The following is a 25,876-nucleotide window of genomic DNA, read 5'->3' as shown; positions in this document are numbered from 1 at the left end:
GATGCATTTAAGGGCAAGCTAGATAAGTGTATGAGGGAGAAAAGAATAGAGGGTTATGCTGATAGAGTTAGATGAGGAAGGATGGGAGGAGGTTCTAGTGGTGTATAAATGCTGGCGTGGACTGGTTGGGCTGAATGACCTGTTTCTGTGCTGTATATTCTATATAATGCTATGACATTATTCCCCCTATGCAACACCACAGGACATCAATGAGTAATGATTATATACTATTTTTGTGCCTGGGGTATGCATTTCATTGTAACTCATTATAGGTACCTAATATTGCTATGGTTCTGTGATAGATTTTTAAAAAGTCTTTCATGGGATGTGAAAATTGCTGGCAAGGATGCTCACCATTGTTGCAGTGAATTTGTTGCCCATCCCTAATTGCCCTTGAGAAGGTGGTGGTGAGCTGCCTTCTTGAATCGCTGCAGTCCACCACAGTGCTGTTAGGAACGGAGTTCCAGGTTTTTGACCCAGCTACAGTGAAGGATTGGTGATATAATTCCAAGTCAGAATGGTGTGTGGCTTCGAGGAGAACTTGCAGGTGATGCTGTTCCCATGCATCTGCTGCCTAGGTGGTAGAGGTTACGGGTTTAGAAGGAGCTGTTGAAGGAGGCAAGTTGCTGCAGTGCATTTTGTATATGGTATACCCTGCTGCCACTATACGCCGGTGGTGGAGAGAGTGAATGTTGAAGGTGGTGGATAGGATGCCAATCAAGCGGGCTGCTTTGTCCTGGATGATATCGAGCTTCCTGAGTGTTGTTGGAGCTGCACCCATGCACTTGCAATAGTAAACTCCATCAGAATAGTCTGGCATTCCGGTTTTTAAATTTTCCATAAAGGCTAGGAGGTTATGATCAGTATATACTAGTGTCTCTCTGTAGTCGTGGCGGACATAGACCTCAAAATGCTTAAGAGCCAATAATAAACCTAGGGTTTCCTTTTCCACTGTTGAATAGATTTGTTGATGTCGATTTAGCTTTTTGGAAAAGCCTCCCACTGGCCTTTCTATGCCCGATTCATCATCTTGCAATAGAAATGCACTGACCCCCAGGTCACTAGCATCAATTGCTACCTTGAAGGGCTTAGTGTAATTTGGAGCAGCCCACACTGGTTCATTAATAAAATAGCTTTCAGCCTCTCAAAAGATACTTGGTACTCCCCTGACCACACTACCTTAGTTTTCTTTTTCTGTAGCAAATCTGTTAGTGGAGCAGCTATGGCACTGAAATTTGGTACAAACTTTCGGTAGAAACCACACATGCCCAAAAACCTCATGATTTCATGCTTAGACTTAGGGGTAGAGAACTCCACCAATGCTTGTACTTTCGCTGTTCTTGGTAGGTCAATCTCGTTTTTGCAAATTCACTTTTGGCAAGGTTTATTACTAAACTAGCTGATTTAAATTTTTAAGCAGAGCTTCTAGTTGTTTCAAGTGGTCACTGTATACTGGCACATCATCTAGGTAAACTACACAGTTAGGAACACTGGCTACCACTTGGTTCATTAGTCTCTGAAAGGTTGCTGGGGCACTTTTTAGCCCGAATGGCATCACTCTGCATTGGAAAAGACCATCTGATGTGACAAAGGCCAATATTTCTGTCGCTCAGGGTGTTAAAGGGACTTACCAGTATCCCTTTAACAAATCTATTTTTGTAAGAAACATGGCACTCTCTCAATCCAGTCTTCCAAGCGAGGAATTGGGTAGGAGTCTACCTTTGTGATTGCATTAACCTTTCTGTAGTCTCTGCAAAGTCTAGTTGAACAGTCAGGATTAGGCATTAATACCACTGGCAAATTCCAGCTGCTTTGACTGGGTTCAATTGCATGATTTTCCAACATGCATTAGATTTCTGCTTTTACCTGGGCCTGTTTCTCTGGACTTAAGCGATAAGGATGCTGTTTTATAGGAAAGAATTCCCCTACATCCACAAGATGTGTGGCTAAGGTTGTACTTCCTGGCTTGTCCCTACAAACTCTTTTAAATGCTGTGAGTAGTTTGTTAGATCTTGTCATTGTTTGGCATCTAAATATGAAAGCATAGTGTCATATCTCCCTAACAATTAAATATTAGCTAACTGGATAGTAGGAAGTTCAATTTGAGATTGTCTAGATCTCCTTCTGCCTCATCCTTACTAGCCCTTTCATTCCTCAAGTTCAAGTTTCTTCATTGTCAATTCTCTTTCAAGTTCAAGGTTTTTCAATTATTTTTCCTTCTTTTTCTGTTCAAGCTGAAGCTGCTTCATCTGTAACTGAATTTTAGCTAATTCAACTGCACTACCCTCTGGTTTGCTTTCTTCTTCTTCCAATTGCAAATGTTGTGCTATTATTTCAATAATGTCTGCTTTCTTAGCCCCTGGTTTTAACTGTAACCCCAATTTTGCTGCCAATGCGATTAGCTTAACCTTGGTTAAGTTCCTTCAATCACTCAGCGATACATCCTCTGTCTCTAGAAAAGTCACAGCAACTGTTAAAGTCTACTGGTGGGGTAGACTTTATTACACAAGAAACCTGTCTCTTTTTCCTTTCCAATTATTATTACCCCACTTACAATTGTATGTCGACGGTGTTGGGTTTATCCCCAAAAGAGCCCTCTATTGTATGTTACGACCAAGGCGGGAGGAGTGCAGTGTTTATTCTAGGTCTACTTCTCCATGGATCACAACATATATTAAATTTTTTTCCCAGTTACCCATATGGTCAATCACAGACTTTATTTTTATCCCAGAATTAAACACACTAACCAGCTTTCTTTAATAAACAACAACATTATCAGTTTATTATAAAACAAGTCTTAACTAATAATGGAAGTAAAGCATAACACACAGATTGAAATATTAAAGTTCCCTTTTTACCTTAGCCCCTCACACTCACACACACATACATGCACCGGTTAACCGGAAAAATAAAAGGGATTGTTGTTTAGAGCTCTGTTACAAAAAAAAAATTTAGGCTGAATACTTGCTGATTCTTGAAGAAAAAAGTGGAGATATGAAACGATGTCCTTTACTTTGGTTTGGCGTCCCAAATGTGTATAGCTGGCTGTCACTGGGATCTTCCTGGAACAGTTCTTTCCAGGCGATATTGAAGATCAGTTTGGGTAGTCTTTCCCAGAAATTCAGCAACAGAGGTTTCAGATCGGCCTTACAGCAGAATGCAGGAACAGGAATTTCAGTTCCACATATTAGATTCGCAGGGTTTATTCAAATACAGGAGGAAAGAGGAGACTGACACACTGGATATGCAGGGTTTCTTTCCAAGAGAGATGAGCTGGGTCTTTACTTGGCAGGCAAAAACCAACTGTCTTGTGTCACCATTCAAAGTGAAACCAAAAACATTCCAGAAGTCAAGCCTCCTGACCTCTATAAATCTTGATCTGTTACTTCTTTGTAAACATCTTCTCCAGTAAGTTCCTCTCCAGCCATGAGCAGATGTCCCAAACCCTGGCACCAGGCAGGCAACACAGCCGTCTGGATTCTCGCTCTTTGCTCCAGAGAATAGTGTCAATCCCTCTAACTATACTGTCCCCTACTACCACTACATTCCTTTTTTCTCCCTCCATGTACCATGTACCTCCTGTACCATGGTGCCATGGTCAGGTTGCTCATCCACCCTGCAGCCCCCACTCTCATTCAAACAAGCTGAAAGAACCTCAAACCTGTTGGACAATTGCAAAGGCTGAAGCTCCTGCACTCCTGCCCTCTGGGTCCCCTTACCTGCCTCAGCTGCAGCCACACGCTCCTGTCCCTGACCACTGACCAAATCAGAAGACCCTATCCTAAGGGGTGTGACCGCCTCCTGGTACAAAATGTCCAGGTAACTTTCCTCCTCCCTGATGTGTCGTGGTGTCTGCAGCTCGGACTCCACGCCAATGACTCTGAGCCGAAGCTCTTCAAGCCGCAAGCACTTACTGCAGATGTGTTTGCCCTGGATCACACAGGCATCCAGGAGCTCCCACATGCTGCAGCCATGACACATCACCTGTCCTGCCATCCTTAATGTGTTTTAATTAACTACTTAATTATTTTATTCAATTATTTATTTTATTTTCCTTTTTTAATATATTTTATTAAGGTTACCACTAGTTCCTTTGCTATTTTAAACGTTAGGATTAGAATGGACCTTAACCACTTACCAGACAGTCACCAAACAAGTAGCTTTTTCTCAAACCAATCACCTACCTGCTTCCTAACCAGGTCAGTAATTTGCCTTCAATTCCATGAGCTTCAACTTTAGATAATAGTCTCTTCTGAGGGACTTTATCATTTGCCTTTTGGAAGTCCAAACAAATAACATCCACAGACATTCCTCTGTCCACTACTTTAGTCACCTCTTCAAAAATTCAGATTCATCAGGCATGACCTACCTTTTCCAACATATATGGATACATATACTTTAATATATAATTTCACATGAATTTTAAGATGTCAGCCTTAGATTAGTAGTAGCACTCTCAGCTGAGTCAGGTTATGGGTTCAATCTCCACTCCAGAAACTTGAGCACATAATCTAGGCTGACGCTTCAGTACAGCACTGAGAGAGTGCTGCACAGTCAGAGATGCCAACTTTCACAGAAGATGTTAAACTGGGGCCCTAATCATCTCTCAGTTGGGCGTAAAAGTTCCATGGCACTCCTCTCCCAGTCCTTTTAACCTTCAAACAACACCTAAAACAGATGATCTGGTCTTTCATTTCATTGCAATCTATGGGACATTGCTGTATGGAAATTGGCGTCCGCATTCCCTACATTATAACATTGACCACATAAAAGTACTTCATTGGCCGTAATGTGCTTAATGCCCTGAGTTTGTGAAAGACGTTATATAAATGCAGGTTCTTTCTTAACTTATTTTAACTCCCACTCCTTTTATTTGAAAATGTCTACAATTATTTTTTTTCATTATTAAATTTTATCTTACTTCTTCATTCAATTAATTTAAATGTCACCATTTATTTTGTTACATTAATTTATTTAGTTTTAACTAATTTTTTTGCTACTCCCACATCTAAATATACAGGTACACTAAAATATTCTCCATTACACCATAAATCTTCTTATTAAACAGCATGTTATGTATAAGTATGCACACAATAAATTGAATTCAAGCCCTAAAACGGTCATTAAGATTCCCAGAACACATAATGATAAAAAAAATGATTTATTCAGCTATCATAAAGAAATGGGTCTCATATTATACTATAAATGACATAAGATCCGACAACGTATTCTCCGACTCACCCTGAGTGGCGCCAAAGCTGATCATCTAGTATATATAAAAGTCTTGCGTTTAGCGTGCATCCATCACTCTTCAGGAGTTCCACTTCAATGTGTCAAATGCATTGAATAAAAGAAAGAAAACTCAGTAATTCATTGCCAGTTTTTCCTGACCTTTGGCATCAACTGGGCATTTACAAGCAGCTGCCAACATACAGAGAAACACTCAGCCTCCAATGACTTGGGGCTCTAATTGACTTCATGATGTATCTATTTGCACCAATTAGGGACTACACCTTAAAGGGATAGGCCCAACTGTACACTGCTTCATCTTAGCAGCAGAATAATACACTGCATGTCCTTATAAAACCATGCATCCTTCAATTTACCATGCATCACCAGAGGGGATCCTCTAGGACTGAAATAAAAACAGAAAATACAGGGTTCCCATCCAGGTTCCGTGGGTTTATCCAGTATATAGCTGAATAATACAGATGAGAGAGGTCCAAGTTTCAATTCCTCTTCTGGGCTGAGTTAGCCAATCTTAGCCAGGTGGCAGAAGGGGCACTACAATGGTCCTGAGTACCATGGGTAAAGGAAAAGAAAATCAACCGTGTTTCTTGCTCCTTATCTCTCAGATATTCCATTGGGAATGCATGTGTGTGGATGTAGGGTGAGGGCAAGATCAGGTTTGGTTGTGATGCCCCAGCGATTATATAGCCTGAAACACTGCCTGGGCTCTTTCACGATAATTGGCTGCTTGTTAAAGTATCAGAGGGTTCCCAGTACCTGTAGAAGTGCATTCAACAATGAATCAAAGTCTTCAGGACAGGCAGAAGGGAAGAAACAAATGCTGGAAAACAGAAGCAATGAAGAGGACCTTTTTCCTAAGGATGATGGAATCATACGATTGCTGCAATACCAGATTTACCTTAGCTGCATATAGGAATATATAGCTGGTCATATATATTTATATGTATATATATAAAAATGTGGATGTGTATAGGGAATAATGAATGGCAGTAATTACAGAAAATTAAATGAGCTGAGTGCCCATCTCCAAAGCTGACTTTCTATTATTCCAGGATCATTTTGGAAATATGGGATATTTCCAGAATCCTCTTCTTAATGACAAACTGCTTCTTTCAGTCTCTTTCCTGCTCTTCCATCCTTACCTCTAATACAAAGCTCCAACTTTTTTCCCTCCAAATTAAAACCATTTGTGGAGCTACTTAATCTGCCACTCCCATTGCACCCTGCCACCAAAACTCTCCCAGGCCCTCTTTCATTACATTCTGATTGCTTATTTCTCTATTATTTCTCTCCACCCACCCTCTGTCCTCTCCAAACATCTCAATCGCCTTCAAAACCCCTTTCATCACTTCTCCATGACAAAACCTAGATTCAACCCTTCCATCTTCAGTGCATATCATGCCATCTCTCAACTCTCTTTCCTCTGCTAGATCTTGGAATGTGTTGTTACCTCCCAACATCATGCAGACATCTCCCACAACTTCATTTGCATCCCTTGAATCTGTCTCCTGTCCCACCCACAGCACTGTGAGACCATCTTAGTCAAAGTCACTAAAGACAATGACCACAGTGCATGATCCTTTTTTGTCCTCTCCACCATGCTCAACACAGTTAATCATGCCATCTTCTTCCAACACATGGTCTACCTCCATGAGGCTGCTTTTGCATGGTTCTACTCCTTGCTGTTCCAGTGCAGCTAGCAAGTCTCCAGAAATAGCTTCTCTTACCTGTACACAGATATCTCTGGTCTACCACAAAGTTTCATCCTTGGCCTGCCTTTTCCACATTTGCATGTTTCCCCTTGCCATGTATGATAATGGCACCCAGTTCAGAGTCTCCATGATTTCCTTAACTGTACAACTACTGTGGTTTGTGAAACCACTGACCACCTCCAGGCACGTATCCATTGTCTCTCGAGATAAGGAGGCCAAAGAAGACAACTACTGTAATGCTGTCAGACTGCCTGTCTAACACAAAGTCATAGATTGGGCAGAGGTTCCTCGAATTGAACACTGCAAAGACATAAGCTATCACTTTCAACTCCACTACAAAAATTCTGTAGCTTTACCATTGATCCCACCTTCAATGACTCGCTAAGACTGTAACAGACAGTTTACAGCTTCAGGGGTCTGCTCGAGCCCGGAACTGAGTGAGTTTCAAGTCTCAAATGCTGGCCACGACTAAGATTGCTTACTTAACTTCCATCTCAGCAGCACAGGAACATTGAAAGAGGAGTTGGCCATTCATCCCCTCAGGCCTGTTCTGTCATTCCATTAGATTGTGGCTGATCTGCATCTTATTGCCATTTTCCTGCCTTTGCCCCATATTGTCCACCTCTGCCTCACCTCACTCCCACTACAGCGAAAACCAGTAAAGAATTATGTAGCACCTTTAGCAACCTCAGGGCGTTCTAAAACACATTACAGCCAGTTAATTACGTTTGAATTGTCACTGTTCTAATGTATGGAAACACAGCAACCAATTTGCACATAGCAGCAATCAACAACCAGAAATGAAACAAACTAGATAATTCAGGTGGAATTAGTCTACAGCAGTAGCACAAAATGGGCTCATAGTAAATCGGCAGCCAATTTTTCACTTTGGCCGATCTATTCACTGAAGATCATAGAATCTTAGTTCAAACTGTTTTTGGAGACTCATTTCTTAGTCTCACTGTCACTGTTACTTGGTTTGAAATTAAAAATCTTGACAATATTTTCCAAGTCAATAGAAAATAGAAACTGGTGCTGTGAAAAATAGGCTACCGATCTGCTACAAGCCCATTTCACACTGCTGTCCTATTCCAATTTCAACTCCAATATGTTTTAGTGATAATGGTTGATGGATTGATGGTTAATGGTCAATGGTTGATGGATAATGGTCAATGGTTGAGAGTTCAGAGCCAACATGTACCCGTTAAGGTGAAGGGTAGGACCAACAAGTCCAGGGAACCATGGATGTCAAGGGATATAGAGGATTGCATCAGGAGCAAAAAGGAGGCTGATGGCAGATTCAGAGCGCTGAAAACAGCGGAGGCCCTAGAAGAGTATAGAAAGTGTAGGGGGGATACTTAAAAAAGTAATTAGGAGAGCGAAGAAGGGTCATGAAAAAACACTGGCGGGCAAGATAAAGGAACATCCTAAGGCATTTTATAAGTATATTAAGGGCAAGAGGATAAGCATAGAAAGAGTAGGGCCCATTAGGGACAAAAGTGGCAATCTGTATGTGGAGCCGGAAGATATAAGTGAGGTTTAAATGATTACTTTTCATCTGTGTTCACTATGGAGAAGGAGAGAGGGACGATGTAGGTGTAGAGATCAGGGAAGGGGACTGTGATATACTTGAACATATTAGTATTGAAAGGGAGGAAGTATTAGCTGCTTTAGCGGGCTTAAAAGTGGCTAAATCACCAGGCCCAGATGAGATGTATACTAGGCTGTTATGTGAGGCAAGGGAGGAGATAGCAGGGGCTCTGACACAAATTTTCAAATCCTCTCTGGCCACAGGAGAGGTACCAAAGGACTGGAGGACAGTGAATGTGGTACCATTATTCAAGAAGTGTAGCAAGGATAAACTATGTAATTACAGGCCGGTGAGTCTAACATCAGTGGTTGGGAAACTATTGGAAAAAATTCTGAGGGACAGGATTAATCTCCACTTGGAGAGGCAGGGATTAATCAGGGATAGTCAGCATGGCTTTGTCAGGGGGAGATCGTGTCTAACTAACTTGATTGAACTTTTCGAGGAGGTGACTAGATATGTAGATGAGGGTAAAGCAGTTGATGTAGTCTACATGGACTTCGGTAAGGCTTTTGATAAGGTCCCGCATGGGAGATTGGTTAAGAAGGTAAGAGCCCATGGGATCCAGGGCAATTTGGCAAATTGGGTCCAAATTTGGCTTAGTGGCAGGAGGCAGAGGGTAACGGTCGATGGTTGTTTCTGTGAGTGGAAGCCTGTGACCAGTGGTGTACCGCAGGGATCGGTGCTAGGACCCTTGCTGTTTGTAGTGAATATTAATGACTTAGACGTGAATATAGGAGATATGATCAGTAAGTTCGCAGATGACACGAAAATTGGTGGTGTCGTAAATAGTGAGGAAGAAAGCCTTAGATTACAGAACGATATAGATGGGCTGGTAAGATAGGCAGAGCAGTGGAAATGGAATTTAATCCTGAGAAGTGTGAGGTGATGCATTTTGGGAGGACTAGCAAGGCAAGGGAATATACAATGGATGGTAGGACCATAGGAGTGCAGAAGGTCAGAGGGACCTTGGTGTAATTGTCCATAGATCACTGAAGGCAGCAGCACAGGTAGATAAGGTGGTTAGGAAGGCATATGGGATATTAGCCAAGGTATAGAATATAAGAGCAGGGAGGTTATGATGGAGCTGCATAAAATGCTACTTAGGCCACAGCTGGAGTACTGTGTACAGTTCTGAGCACCACACTATAGGAAGGAAGTGATTTCACTGGAGAGGGTGCAGATGAGATTCACCAGGATGTTGCCTGGGCCGGAGCATTTCAGCTGTGAAGAGAGACTGAAAAGGCTAGGGTTGTTTTCCTTAGAGCATAGAAGATTGAGGGGGGACATGATTGAGGTATACAAAATTGAGGGGCATTGATAGATTAGATAGGAAGAAACTTTTTCCCTTCGCGGAGGGTCAATAACCAGGGGGCATAGATTTAAGGTAAGAGGCAGGAGGTTTAGAGGGGATTTGAGGAAAAAAAATTTCACCCAGAGGGTGGTTGGAATCGGGAATGCACTGCCTGAAGAGATGGTAGAGGCAGGAACCCTCACAACATTTAAGAAGTATTTAGATGAGCACTTGAAACACCATAGCATACAAGGCTACGTGCCGAATGCTGGAAAATGGAATTAGAATAGGTAAGTGCTTGATGGCCAGCACAGACATGATGGGCGGAAGGGCCTGTTTCTATACTGTATGACTCTATGACTCTATAAATATGGTCCAGAATATTAGGAGAACTTTTCTTTTGATCCAATAGTGTCCTGGGAAACCTTTAACACCCACTTGAGAAGAAAGTTGGAGCTTTGGTTTAACATCTTTTCTGAAAGACGGTTCCTCCAACAGAGCAGCACTCCCATAATACTGCTCTGAGGTGTTCCCCCAGATTTTGTGCTCAAGTCTCTGGAGCAGGGCTGGAGCCCACAGTCTTCTGACTCAGAGATAAAAGTTGTACCACTGAGCCAAGATTGACACCACTATGCACGCATTTGTCACTTGATTTCTCTAGTTCTTTCCACAACAACCTCTCAATTTCCACCCTTCATAAATTCCAACTCATCCAAAATACCACTACCAAAAGTCTGATTTGCAATAAGTTCCACTTGCACATCCCACCAATCTTCACTGATCTACATTGGCTCCATATGCCCAACACAAATCCTTGTCCTCATCTACAAATCTATCCATGTTCCACTCTAACCCTATGACACCCTCTACGCTTATACCCCAAACTGAGCTCATCCTCTAACCCAGGCCTCCTGTATGTCTTCCTCTCTGTTCTACCACCAAAGGCAGCGCTTTTAGCTATCTCGGCCCTACTGTCCATTATCACTCATCTGCAAAGTGCTTTGACGTGCTTAAATTCACAAATACAATGGACAACATTTGAATCAAATCTGCAAAATTCAATTGATTCCTTATGATATTGTCCCTGATGTCACAGATTTTCGGTCATCTGTGCCAAATAAAAGGTATGCAATGGACCGACTCTCCATGTATCTATACATAAAATTATAAAATTACAATCATTGGCTTGACCTATAATTAAAAATGGTGTGAAATTTGCAATTTTGGAAAAGAAATTGCTCGGAATATAAGACATCTGCAGAATTAATTTCTTGATCATTTCTCTTGCTAATTTGGTGTCGTGTTGAGCAATGTTGATTCACTGAACGAAGATTTGCTTGCTCATGACCAGGAACCACGCGTTTGCGCCTGCGTATTGTCGTGTCGCTTTAAACCGTCAGCGCCTGCGCCAATCTCACACTGCTGGTTTCTACGGAAACGGGTGTAAATATTGGCAGCTCTGCCGGGTGGGCGAGCCTGGTAAAGATGGCGGAAACATTAGCGAGCCACAGCAGTTTGAATGTTGATGTCCACCTGAATGAACGTATCCAGCAGCTGACCGATGAAAAGCTTAAGAAATTACTGGATGATATCAGGTACCAGTGCCTAAAAACATCTAAATACAACCTTCAGTAAAAAACAATAAAGTTCTGGCAGCACCTGTAGAGAAAGAAACAAGAGCTGCCAGACTTGCTGAGTGTTTCCAGCATTTTACTGTCTTTATTTCGGATTTCCAGCACCCGCAGTATATTGCTTTAGTAAATCCAATCTGATAACGTTCAAGAATGAAACGGTTATTCACGCTGAAGTAGAGTGGATGCTGAGACAATTGAAGCTGTGAAGTCTGAGTTAGATTTTTTTGTTATGTAAGGGCATCAAAAGATATGGAATAAAGGCAGGTAAATGGAGTTGAGATGGAGAATGGCAGATCAGGCTCAAGGAGCTGAATGGCTGACTCCTGCACTTAATATTTCTTAGGGAGGTTATCCTGGAGTGGAAAGCAGAGTCACCACCCTGCCTTGTACCACCTCAACTTCACATCATTACCACAGGGTTAGGGTGTTGCACCTTGCCATCATTTGATTTTCTGCCTCCACACTTACTGCACTTTCCCCAGGACCAGAGTGTATTCCTCTTTGTAATTTAGTTCATTTCTCAAAAAAGTTGAATTCTGAAGCAAACAATCCCTAATTATGCTCTGATTATCATCTGATACATTGACAATTAGAAATGTAAACATTTTAATTGGTAACAGCTGTCGGACATGAGAGACAGAAAGATGATATTCTTTCCTATTTCATTTGTTTTTTCAAAGAGTTTAATTTTCAAAGCTGTAATTATCATCTTTGTTTTCTTGATAGTAACTAGAATGTTTACTTTTTGTTGTAGCTGTTTATGAGAAAGAGACAAACCTGGAGATAGATACACCTCCAGGAAGCAAACATAAAGCACCAAATTCACTGTTTACAGAGGAGCCTTATGACTCCACAAACTAGTGCTGCTAGACATGAGAAACCCCTCCCTCCTCATCACAACCAATGCTCAGCGGTTCAACTAAGCCTTGCATAATACCATCCTGCTCTGCCTTATCATCTGCTTTTAAAATAGTAATGGATAATAATTAAAGACATAGGTCAAGCGATTTGTATATAAATTAAAAAGGCCGCTGCAAAATTAGGTAGCGGTCAGCACACTCATGATTGGGAAGATGCTAATTATCTACTATTTGATTAACAACTGATTGAAGACCCAACTGGAAAATCAACCCTTGTGTTACATCAATCAATCAATTAATCAGTGATGCTGATCCTGGTCAATCAGCTTATGATATAATAAAACTGTTGATAATGTTACATTAAATCATGATCTAGTGAAGCTACTAATATTGTGATATTTGAGGTATTGAAATGTTGTGGTGGAGTTAACTGAGTGTTCCATTTTATATACTTTTGAGCAGCTCAGAATCTCTTATGTAAGCCATGCTCCATCTTAGAAACCTCTGCCAATCTGTGCAATAACAGTGATTTATTTTTCTCTTTAATGTAGTGCTTCCAATGAAGCTTTGCAGATAGAGTCTGATATGCTTGATAAGTACTATGAACGTGTGGTACCCAAGGAAATGGTCCAACAAGCCCAAGTTGCAGCGCAGGAGCTTGCACAGGCGGCACAGGTAGTACCCAAAGAGCAGCATTAATACTTTCTCAATTGTTTCTGATGTTTAGACTCTGAAAGAAAGGGACCTGAAATTTCTGTAGCAAAAATTTGATATATGAAAATGCTATGTAGTGTCATCGTGGTACTTGATTGTTGCTTGTATTTTGATAGAGTGGTGCTCCTGGGTGGCTGAGAAAAAGAGGTAGTTCTGGGTTTACAAAGTGATTCAACTGTAACGGGATACAATCCGGGGTGGGACATGGACCCACAGTCAGTGGTATAATGAAGGGGTGTGAGGTATAATCTGAAGTTGGGCTCAACTAGGATCAGTTATATTCTGCAACTATTTTCTAAAATGTTGTAAAGACTCTTAATTCTGTCAGGGAAGAGAGTTTAAGCTCTACAATTTTACTAGAAGAAGAGATGGGGTGGGGTAGCTATTTGACAACATGATGGCAGTGAGGAACCTCACTAACTGCCAACACTTATGGGAAAAATGATATGTTGGTCTATCAACTCTTCATAACCAGCATGTACTTGGAAAATTACACTTCCCCTTCTTCCTGTATGCTTTCTACGATGAGGCTTGCAGTAATGGACTTTATAGGTAGCACATAAATCTGGTGGCTGTGACTGATTGGGATGAATTTGTGAAGTGGAGCTTGAGTTGCCAACAGTCTGTGGTGTATTTGTGCCACACATTTCTAGGGCCCTGAAGTGCAAGCCTTCAATTCCAATTATGCTGAGTGCACAGTCTTGGCTGTACTGGTTAGAACAGTAGGAAATAATGAGCCAAAACCAAACAAGGGCTTCCCCAATGGGAGGCAGGAAACATCAAGGATGAGCTACACCAAGATGCTCATGTTTAGCCCACTGGCTAAAGAAGCCTGGGAGAAGTTGCCTGGCAGCCTTCTCAACCAGAGCTATGTGGCAGAGGGAAACCTAGTAAACAGTTTAGAAAAAACAGTGATTACACAAGTTTTTTTTTTATAAAATATAAAGTTCTGAACTTAAAGTATTTGGTAAATCTTGTAGGGACGGTCAAGGCATCGATCCAGGTCTCGCCATGTGACAGTAGAGCGCCTTTTCACTTTAACAACAGAGCAGAAGTGCAACATTGCTTATAGAGAACTAGAGGAAACAAAAGAGTTATTAGCAAAGCTGAAGCATGAATCAGACCACACAATTCGGAATTTACAGGTAAGGGACAACAACAAGCCATACCATTTAGTCTGCAGATATCAGTGACTTGACTCCAACCAGATACTGCGTAGGCAGCTAGAACTGAATTTCAAATATTCATACCTCTCCAGTGGCATCTAGAACCAAATTGGAGGCCTGTCATTGCTGAAATATTATATCTAAAGCTGCTGGTTTCTGATTTCACAGAAAAACGGATGGAATCATGGAACGTAATGCCAAAATATGAGTAAAAATTCTAGAATTGCATGTAATGATTAAAGAGAATATTATAGTGCTGGAGATAGAGGATGCCCTGGAGAGGTTAAGGAGTTAAGAAACAATAGAGGCACCATTACGCTAATGTGTGTATTCTATAGGCCACCAACTACTGAGAAAGAAATAGAGGAACAAATTTTCAAGGAAATTACAGAGAGTGCAAGACCTAAGAAGTTGTAATCGAAAACTTCAATTATCCTAGTATAGACTGGGACAGTAATCGTGTAAAGGGCAGCAAGGGGGAAGAGTTTCTGAAGTGTGTTCAGGAAAATTTTCTTGATTGCTACTTTTGCGGCCCAATGAGGAAGGAGGCATTGCTGGATCGATTTCTGGGGAATGGGGTGGATCAAGTGTCAGTAGGGGAACATTTAGGGAACAGTGATTGCAATATCGTGAGGTTTAGATCAGCTATGGAAAAGGACAAGGAGCAATCTAGAGTAAAAAATACTCAATTGGAGGAATGCCAGTTTCAGTCGGTTGAGAATGGATCTGACCCAGTTAAATTGGAATCAAAATTTGGCAGGCAAAACTGTAATCAAGTAATGGGCAGCCTTTAAAGAGGAAATGGCTCGGGTACAATCGAGGTACGTTCTTATGAGGGGGACAGGTAGGGCAGGTTGAGAAAGCAATTTAATAAAAAAAAAAACAGAATCCTGGGCTTTATAAATAGAGGCAGTAGAGAAGCAAAGAAGTTATGATGAACCTCTATGAAGCTCCAAGAAGTTTGGCTGCAACTGGAGTATTGTGTCCAATTCTGGGCACCGCACTTTAGGAAGGATGTGAAGGCTTTAGAGAGGGTGTAGAAAAGATTTATAAGAATAGTTCCAGGGATGAGGGGACTTCAGCTACATGGATAAATTGGAGAAGTTCGGGCTGTTTTCCTTAGAGTAGAGAAGGTTGAGAGGAGTTTTGATAGAGGTGCTCAAAATCATGAGGATTCTAGACAGTGGATAGAGAGAAATTGTTCCCATTGGCAGAAGGATCGAGAAATAGAGGGCAGAGATCAAAGGGGGACATGAGGAAAAACCTTTTTACGTAGTCAGTGGTTACAATCTGGAATATACTGCCTGAAAGGCTGGAGGAGACAGATTCAGTCAAGTCTTTCAAAAGGGAATTAGATAAGTACATGAAGGAAAAAAGTTGCAGGGTTACCGGGAAAGGGTGGGGGAGTGGGAATAGCTGGATTGCTTTTGCAGAGAGCCAGCGTGGGCTTGATGGACCGAATGGCCTCCTCCTGCGCTGTAACCATTTTATGTCTCTATAATTCTATTCTAATAGAAATGGGAATGAGCATAAACCAGTGGGTCTGACTCTGTGGTGAAAGCAGGATTATTCTGGCTGCTGTGCCAATCATCATAATTAAAAAAAGAATGTGTTCAACTGAAATTTAAAAAACTGGGAGAGATATAAAATCAGCTGGTGATTCACTGTTGCCCAAAGTCAGAATTGTGCCCATTGATTCTTTCCATACTGTACAAGGCCACCTTCTCTGACCTGATATACATCAATCCTTTTTTGTGACTCTTGCAATGATGATGCACCTCACTGTCATCCCTGTGACAAAGTTTGATCAACATATGTTTACCACACTTTGTGTTTAATGAGACCCTGATGGGAAGGCCCCTTTTATTTTTTAAAGGGTTCCAGAGAGCAGGCTACTCTTTAAAGAGGTGGAACAATGATTGTAAAGTTACCCATATTTGGTCCCGCTGATTGGAGAAGGAAGTAGGTCTTTCTCACCCCATTAGAAATTCATTTGTCAGGAATTTCCTCTGAGCTTCTTATGTTCTGCCATCATAATTGAGTTTCTGCCGCATTTCCGGTGATAGTGCAGCAGTGAAGCTCCAAGGAAATTCCTGGTTACTGTCTTTGTGACTGCTCAAAGTACAAAAGTCTCTAACTCAGTATATTTGTTTTCCTCTAGGCTACCCTTGAGGAAGCTGAATTTGCACTGACTGAAATAAAAAAAGCAGTCAATGAGTTTGAACGAGATATTGGAACCTTCACACAAGGCAAGAAGGGCAGCACAATTGTAACAGATACTCTCTTTAAATATTTCGAGGACAAAATCCATGCAAAAGTGAGTCCTACACCAAGCTAGCCTGTCCTATGGAAAATAAAATCTAGCAAAAAAAACCACAGCTAGGAAGTGTGAGTAATAAGTAGACCTGGAACTGACAGAAATCACCAACTGAGACAGTAGACTGATTTTCTGAATAGAAGCTGTCAGTGGGGAGACTCACCACTGGCTAGATATGTCAGGAAATTGCAGATGTGCTGTCTATGATTTTCTGTTCATTCAGGCACACCAGCCTTCACTTCTTAATAAATGAAGAGTGAGGACAGTAGTAGCAGACTTCAGAAGGACAAAGACAAGCTGGTGATTCACTGGGCAAAGACATGGTAATTTAATTACAAGAAAAAATTACAAGAGACAGTATAAATGAAAATGGCACAATTTTAAAGGGGGTGCAGGAACAGAGACACCTGAATGTTTACATATAAAATCTTTGAAGATTGTAGGACAAGTTCAAAAAGCTGCTTTTTTTTTGGTTTTATAAATAGAGGCAGAGAATACAAAAGCAAGAAAATGATGTTAAACCTTTATAAATCACTGTTTTAGATCTCAACAAAAGTATTGTGTCCAATTCTGGGCACCACGTTTTTTTTATTCGCTCACAGGATGTGCCGTCACTGGCAAAGCCAGCATTCATTGCCCATCCCTGTTCAACTGAGTAGCTTGCTAGGGCAGTTAAGAATCAACCATATTTTGGAGTCACATATGGGACAGGACGGATAAGGATGGAAGATTTCCTTCCCGAAAGAACATTAGTGAACCAGATATGTTTTATCAACAAGGTTTTAACGACAACCCAATAGTTGCATGGCCACCATCACTGATATTGGCTTCTAATCCAAGATTAATTTAATTAACTGAATTTAAATGTCTGCAGCTGCCATGGTGGGATTTGAACCCATGTCTCTGAATCATTAGTCCTTGATTTCTTGATTACTAGTCCAGTAACTATAAATCATACTCACTACTATTAGGAAGTACGTCAAGACCCTGGAAAGGATGCAGACGATATTTACTAGAATGGCACAAAGTATGAGGGGTTTCAGTTACAGAACAAGAACAAAGAACAAAGAAAATTACAGCACAGAAACAGGCCCTTCGGCCCTCCAAGCCTAGATCCTCTATCTAAACATGTCGCCTATTTTCTCAGAGTCTGTATCTCTTTGCTTCCTGCCCATTCATGTATCTGTCTAGATACATCTTAAAAGACCCTATCGTGCCCGCATCTACCACCTCCGCTGGCAACGCGTTCCAGGCACCCACCACCCTCTGCGTAAAGAACTTTCCATGCATATCCCCCCTAAACTTTTCCCCTCTCACTTTGAACTCGTGACCCCTAGTAATTGAATCCCCCACTCTGGGGAAAAAGCTTCTTGCTATCCACCCTGTCTATACCTCTCATGATTTTGTACACCTCAATCAGGTCCCCCCTCAACCTCCGTCTTTCTAATGAAAATAATTCTAATCTACTCAACCTCTCTTCATAGCTAGCGCCCTCCATACCAGGCAACATCCTGGTGAACCTCCTCTGCACCCTCTCCAAAGCATCTACATCCTTTTGGTAATGTGGCGATCAGAACTGCACGCAGTATTCCAAATGTGGCCGAACCAAAGTCTTATACAACTGTAACATGACCTGCCAACCCTTGTACTCAATACCCTGTCCGATGAAGGAAAGCATGCCGTATGCCTTCTTGACCACTCTATTGACCTGCGTTGCCACCTTCAGGGAACAATGGACCTGAACACCCAAATCTCTCTGTACATCAATTTTCCCCAAGACTTTTCCATTTACTGTATAGTTCACTCTTGAATTGGATCTTCCAAAATGCATCACCTCGCATTTGCCCTGATTGAACTCCATCTGCCATTTCTCTGCCCAACTCTCCAATCTATCTATATTCTGCTGTATTCTCTGACAGTCCCCTTCACTATCTGCTACTCCACCAATCTTAGTGTCGTCTGCAAACTTGCTAATCAGACCACCTATACTTTCCTCCAAATCATTTATGTATATCACAAACAACAGTGGTCCCAGCACGAATCCCTGTGGAACACCACTGGTCACACGTCTCCATTTTGAGAAACTCCCTTCCACTGCTACTCTCTGTCTCCTGTTGCCCAGCCAGTTCTTTATCCATCTAGCTAGTACACCCTGGACCCCATGCGACTTCACTTTCTCCATCAGCCTACCATGGGGAACCTTATCAACCGCCTTACTGAAGTCCATGTATATCACATCTACAGCCCTTCCCTCATCAATCAACTTTGTCACTTCCTCAAAGAATTCTATTAAGTTGGTAAGACATGACCTTCCCTGCACAAAACCATGTTGCCTATCACTGATAAGCCCATTTTCTTCCAAATGGGAATAGATCCTATCCATCTTCTCCATCTGAAGAGACTTGATAAATTAGGATTGTTCTCGTTGGAATAGCGATGATTAAGGGGATATTTAATAGAGTTTTTTTTCATTCATTCATGGGATGTGGGCATCATTGGCAAGAACAGCATTTATTGCCTATGCTTAATTGCACTTGAGAAATTGGTGAGATGCCTTCTTGAACGGCTACAGTCCATATGGTGAAGGTCCTCCGACAGTACTGTTAGATCGTGACTTCCAGGGTTCTGTCCCAGCGACAATGAAGAAATGGCAATACATATCCAAGTCAGGATGGTGTGTGACTTGGAAGGGGACTTGGAAGTGGTGGTGTTTCCATGTGCCTGCTGCCCCTGTCCTTCTAGTTGGTAGAGGTCATGAGTTTTGGGAGATGCTGATGAAAGAGTCTTGGCAAATTGCTCCAGTGCATCTTGTAGATGGGTACACACTGCTGCCACTGTGTGACGGTGGTGGATGGGGTGCCAATCAAGCAGGTTGCTTTGTCTTGGATGGTGCTGAGCTTCTTGAGTGTTGTTGGAGCAGTACACATCCAGATAAGTGGGGAGTATTCCATCATATTTCTGACTTGTACCTGGTAGATGGTGGAAAGACTTTGGGGAGTCAGGTGGTGAGTGACTCACCACAGAATTCCCAGCCTCTGACCTGCTGTTGTAGACACAATATTTGTGTGGGTGGTCCAGTTAAGTTTCTGGTCAATGGTGATCCCCAGGTTGATGGTGGGTGATTCAACAATGGTAATGCCATTGAATGCAAAGAGGAGGTGGTTAGGCTTTCTCTTGTTGAAGCTGATCATTGCCTGGCACTTGTGTGGTGGGAATGTTACTTACCACTTACCAGCCCAAGCCTGAATGTGGTCCAGGTCTTTGCTGCATGCGGGCACGATGTGCTTCATTATCTGAGGAGTTTTGAGTAGATTTGAGCACTGCAATCATTAGCAAACATCCCCACTTCTGATCTGATGATGGAAGGAAGGTCATTGATGAAGCAGCTGAAGATAGTTGTGGCTAGGACACTGCCCTGAGGAACTCCTGCAGTGATGTCCTGGGGCTGAGATGATTGGCTTCCACAATCCACAGCCTTTGGGCTAGGTATGATTCCAACCAGTGGACAGTTTTTGCCCCTGATTTCCATTGATTTCAATTTTATCTGGCCTGCTTGATACCACATTTGGTCAAATGCTGCCTTGATGTCAAGGGCAGTCACTCTCTGAATTCAGCTCTTTTGTCCACGTCTGGACCAAAACTATAATGAGGTCTGGAGGTGCAATGTCCTGGTGGAACCTGAACTAAACATTGGTGAGCAGGTTGTTGGTATGGAAGTGCTGCTTGTTAGGGCTGTCAATGACTCCTTCCATAATTTTGCTGATGAGAGTAGACTGATGGGGCAGTAATTGGCCGGATGGGATTTGTCCTACTTTCTGTTGACGGAACATGCTTGAGTAGTTTTCCACTTTGTCGGGTAGATGCCAGTGTTGTAGCTGTACTGCAATAGTTTGGGTAGAGGTGTGGCTAGTTCTGGAGCACAGGTCTTCAGCACTACAGCTGGGATTTTGTTGGGGCCCATAGCCTTTGTTGAATCCGGTGCCTTCAGCCATTTCTTGATTTCACGTGGAGTGAATTGAATTGGCTCTCAAGTCTGGGTTCTGTGATGCTGAGGACCTCAGGATGCTCAGATGCATCACCCACTTGGCACCTCTTGCTGGAGATGGTTGAAAATGTTTCAGCTTTGTCTTTTGCACTTAGCTGCTGGGCTCTGTCATCTTTGAGGATGATGATGTACATGCAGCCTCTTCCTCAGGTAAGAGTGCTACCAACTGAGCCACAGCTGACATTTAAAAGCCCCATTCCTTTAAAACAGTTATTGCTTATGGCTTAGGCACTGGCAGAGCCCTGAGCCATGCTGGCATGAAGATCCAAGGTTTGAGTGTCAGTCTGTACTGAGTTAGCTGATTTCCACCAGGGAGTGATTGAGGCTGGAGTGGCCTTGGGTTATTTTTCATGTGTGAGCCCATGCGCTTCAGGTTGTACAACTAGGGAGACCTTTTGAATTGGGCACAAATCTCATGGGCACTGCTGCTAGGAGCCTGGGGGAACTTGTTCTTTAAATTTCTCACCCAGTGGCGTCGCCCTCCTCCTCCATGATCATACCAGCTGCCACTGCAGGGAGTCCTCTGGCTCAGAACTATCACCGAAAACAAGACTGGCTGGAGGGAAACATTGCAGTTTTCGGGGAAAGGTGAGAAGAGAGAGAGAGAGAGGGTGAAGGAGTGGGAGAGCTGCTATAGGTGGGGAGGGGGATTCGGGCATGGGGCGGTGGGCTAGAGAGTTTTTTTTATTCGTTATGGGATATGGGCATCGCTGGCTAGGCCAGCATTTATTGCCCATCACTAATTGCCCTTGAGAAGGTGGTGGTGAGCTGCCTTCTTGAACTCCTGCAGTCCTTGGGGTGTAGGTACACCAACAGTGCTATTAGGAATGGAGTTCCAGGATTTTGACCCAGCGACAGTGAAGGAACAGTGATTTGGTTCCAGGTTAGGATGGTGTGTGGCTTGGAGGGGAACTTGCAGATGGTGCTGTTCCCATGCATCTGAGGCCCTTGTCCTTCTAGGTGGCAGAGGTTGCGGGTTTGGAAAGTGCTGTCTAAGGAGGCCTTGGTGAGTTGCTGCAGTGCATCTTGTAGATGGTATACTCTGCTGCCACTGTGCATTGGTGAAGGGAATGAATGTTGAAGATGGTGAATTGGGTGCCAGTCAAGCGGGCTGCTTTGTCCTGGATGGTGTCGAGCTTCTTTAGTGTTGTTGGAGCTGCACTCATCCAGGCAAGTGGAAAGTATTCCATCACATGTCTGACTTGTGCCTTGTAGATGGTGAACAGGCATTGGGGAGTCAGGAGACTTGCACGCCACAGAATTCCCAGCCTCTGACCTGCTCTTGTTGCCACAGTATTTATGTGGCTGGTCCAATTCAGTTTCTGGTCAATGGTAAGCCCCAGGATGTTGATAGTGGTGGATTCAGCAATGGTAATGCCATTGAACATTAAGGGGAGATGGTTAGATTCTCTCTTGTTGGAGATGGTCATTGCCTGGCACTTGTGTGGCACAAATGTAACTTGCCGCTTATCAGCCCAAACCTGAATGTTGTCCGGGTCTTGCTGCATGTAGACACCAACTGCTTCAGTACCTGAGGAGTTGCATATGGTGCTGAACATTGTACAATCATCAGCCAACGTTCCCACTTCTGACCTTATGATGGAGGGAAGGTCATTGATGAAACAGCTGAAGATGGTTGGGCTTAGGACACTACCCTGAGGAGCTCCTGCAGTGATGTCCTGGGACTGAGATGATTGAGCTTCAACAACCACAACCATCTTCCTTTGTGCTAGGTATGACTCTAACCAGCGGAGAGTTTTCCCCGATTCCCATTGACTCCAGTTTTGCTAGGGCTCCTTGATGCCCTTCTTGGTCAAATGCTGCCTTGATGTCAAGGGCAGTCACTCTCACCTCCCCTCGAGGTCAGCTCTTTACAAACAAGGCCGCAATGAGGTCAGGAGCTGTGTCGCCCTGGCGGAACCCAAACTGAGCGTCAGTGAGCAGTGATAGTGGTTGATCAGAATAGGAATTTTAGGCTGGTTTAGGAGGTAAAAATTAAAATATAGTGTTTAGAAATACACAGCTTCTAAAAGGGAAAAGCAAGTTAATGTTTTGAGACATAAGACCTACTCATGTTTTAATATTTATGGTTGTTAATGGAACTGCTTTATGTTTCAACTCTTTTTTTTTTCCTGTTTTTGTTTCAAATCTGCAGCATTTGTAATCTTTCATTTTATCTAGGGTTCAGAGTTAAAGCTTCCATCTTCAGCAGTCTCTTGATCTCTTGGGACTCCTGCGTCAGCGCTGAACATATCTTCAAAAATTAAGATATTGAGTGGTCTTGTAGTTAATGTTCTCAGTAAATATTTTGCATTGTGATCAGTATTAGCTGTGGTGTTTCTTACACGATCACTTCTGCAGTGTCTGATTATTTTCCTTTCTGCTGTCAGGAGATGCTGATCGATAAGCTGCAGCTGAAGAATCACGCATGGAAGATGCTCAAGGCGAAACTGCACCAACAACTCCGATTGGTTTGTAAAGGGAGGGTGGCAGGTGTCAGTCATGGCTTAGTTGGTAGCACTCTTGCCTCTGAATCACAAGGTTCTGGGTTCAAGTCCCACTCCAGGTCTGAGCTCAAAAATCAAGAATGATACTCCAGTGCAGTACCAAGTGAGAGCGCGCCGTTGGAGGTGCTGTCCTTTGGATGGGACGTTAAACCACGGCTCCATCTGCCTGTTGGGTGGATGTAAAAGATCACATTGCACTCTTTCAAAGAAGAGGGGGTGTCCTGGCCAATATTTATCCCTCAATCAACATCACAAAACAGATTATCTGACCATTATCACATTGCTGTTTACTGTGTGCAAATTGGCTGCAGCATTTCCTACATTGCAACAGTGACTACACTTCAAAAGTTCTTCTGGCTGTAAAGCACTTTATGGTCATGAATAGTGCGATATAATTGCAAGTCAATGTTCCTTCCCCCTTCCCCTTTTTCCTTTCTCTGCCCTTTTCCTCCTTCCTTTCTTTCCTCCCTTTCTGGAAGAAGTACAGCTAACGCTATATCATCTCTGAAATGCCATCCTCTGTAAATCAATTGTCTCATCATCCTCTCTTTCGAATGCAGCAGGAAGGCTGAGATTTACCACTGAGTGCAGTGGTTAGCACCGCAGCCTCACAGCTCCAGGGACCCGGGTTCAATTCTGGGTACTGCCTGTGCGGAGTTTGCAAGTTCTCCCTGTGACCACGTGGGTTTTCGCCGGGTGCTCCGGTTTCCTCCCACCGCCAAAGACTTGCAGGTGATAGGTAAATTGGCCATTGTAAATTGCCCCTAGTGTAGGTAGGTGGTAGGGAATATGGGATTACTGTAGGGTTAGTATAAATGGGTGGTTCTTGGTCAGCACAGACGGTGGGCTGAAGGGCCTGTTTCAGTGCTGTATCTCTAAATAAATAAAATAAATCAAAGAAGTGCTTCTTTTGAAAGAGAGAAGCAGTGCAATCAAGAAAGATTGGTGTTTATTTAACATCTCACCATATCTCTCAAAGCACTTCACATACAATGAGTTATGTTAAAGTGCAGTGACGTGGCAGCCATTTTGTGCACAGTAACATCCCACAAGCATCAGTAACAACCATTTGGACATAGGAATTATGATGAAATAGTTGGTAGGAAGTACATGCAGTACAACAACTTGTATATGTCTCTTTAACATCATAAAGCATCCCAAGGCACATCACAGGAGTATGAAAAGACAAAATTTGGCATTGAGCCACATAAAGAGCTGTTGGGACAGGTGACCAAAAACTTGGTCAAAAAGGTAGGTTTTAAGGAGTGCCTTTAAGGAAGAGAAGCGGATAGTTTTAGGGAGGGAATTGTAGGGCTTAGGGCCTGAGCAGCTGAAAGTATGGCTGCCAATGGTGGGGCAATGGAAATTGGGGATGCACAAGAGGCCAGAACTGGAGAAACATAGAGATCTGAGAGTTTTGGGGCTGGAGGAAGTTACAGAAATAATGAGGGATGAGGCCACGGAGGAATATGAACACTAGGGTGTGAATTTTAGATTCTAGGCATTGCCAGACTGAAAGTCAATGTAGGAGATCTGCTAGCAGTGCTTAGAAATAGGCAAGTCTGGAGCTAAGAAAAGCATTGATGAAGGTTTCAGCAGCAGATGGGCAGGAGTGGAGACTGGTGATATTACGGAGGTGGACATAGACAGTCTTTGTAATGGAGCAGGTATGAGGTTGGAAGCTCGGTTCAGGGTCAGATTGTACAGCAAAGATGTGAACATTTTGGTTTAGCCGCATATAGTGGCCAGAGAGAAGCATGGAGTCAGTGGCTAGAGAATGGAGTTTGTGGCGGGGACCAAACACAATGGCTTCGGTCTTCCCAATATTTCAGCAGTGAGTTCAATGACCAGTTCCTCTGTTTTTAGCTGTGTTGGTTAAGGAAGCTTGTTGATCAGGATACCAGGAGAACTCCCTGCTATTTTGAAGAGTGTTAGGGTTCTTTAATGTTCTCTTGAACTACCGGACCAGTCAGACGGCCTTGATTTATTGCAGGTAATTTTGGACTTCCACCTGAAGTCGGTGCCAGGATGCATGAACCAGTTCAATATAGCCAGCAAATTTGCAGGTACTAGATAAGGGAAAATGGTTGGGTCCTATGCTTCCCGATCTAACAAAAATTGCCCCCCCCCCCCCCCTCCCCAAATTTTATTGGCATTTGGTGAATTGACCACAGGCAATTCCTTTAAGGGCTGCTGATTTGGACCACTCACCACCCAGTACAGAGTGGCGGAGTATATACGACATACACTCCACCCGGTTGCACCTGAAGGTTCTAATTGTGGCCCTACAAAGAGAAAGCTAGAGGGACAGAGGTTAAAAAAAACAGATATGAAGAGAGCGAGAGAGACAGAGGCAGAAGAGAGGACCAGAAAAAGAGTGTGAAAGATACAGAATGAGAGATATGAGAAGAAAAAGCAAGAAGTAGTGAGATGTCAAGAAAGAAAGACAGGAAATGAGGCACAGTTTGCAGCAAGAAAGAGTGACATAAAGGTACAGAAAGGGAGACACAGGAAGAGAGTGATAGATCTCGTAGAGACACCCAGAGTGACATAGCTCAGCGACGTGATGCAAAAGAACATCAGGGAAATTATGCTGTGCCATTGAGTGGTTAAATGCAGGTTTCCAACTATTTCCCGCCCCTGAGTTCCCAATCTCCAAGTGGAGAACAGGCATTTATTCACAAAGGGAGATTTATTCCATGCACTAGGTGTAACAACATATTTGCAAATAATGGATTAATAATTTTGCTACAGAGGAAATCATTCAATAGGGAAGAAAAATAGGAGAT

General features: G+C 42.8%; 1 protein-coding gene across 3 annotated transcripts in view; it reads left to right on the top strand.

Moving 5' to 3' along the window:
• Nucleotides 1–25,876, top strand: part of cfap263 (cilia and flagella associated protein 263) — a 49,710-nt gene that overhangs the window by 9,820 nt on the left and 14,014 nt on the right. For 2 of the 3 annotated variants that reach the window (XM_068049700.1, XM_068049701.1), the window contains exons 2-5: nucleotides 12,890–13,013; nucleotides 14,033–14,197; nucleotides 16,380–16,535; nucleotides 22,971–23,051. In XM_068049700.1, the coding sequence (XP_067905801.1) occupies nucleotides 12,890–13,013; nucleotides 14,033–14,197; nucleotides 16,380–16,535; nucleotides 22,971–23,051 (526 nt within the window). Of the gene's footprint in view, nucleotides 1–11,321; nucleotides 11,440–12,889; nucleotides 13,014–14,032; nucleotides 14,198–16,379; nucleotides 16,536–22,970; nucleotides 23,052–25,876 lie in introns of those variants that run through there. The other variant, XM_068049699.1, reaches the window with a different exon arrangement.

This window comes from Heterodontus francisci, chromosome 17 (assembly GCF_036365525.1).
Source record: "Heterodontus francisci isolate sHetFra1 chromosome 17, sHetFra1.hap1, whole genome shotgun sequence".
Lineage (NCBI taxonomy): Eukaryota > Metazoa > Chordata > Chondrichthyes > Heterodontiformes > Heterodontidae > Heterodontus > Heterodontus francisci.
The sequence above is the reverse complement of the archived record's forward strand: the minus strand, read 5'-3'. Positions and strand labels throughout refer to the sequence as shown.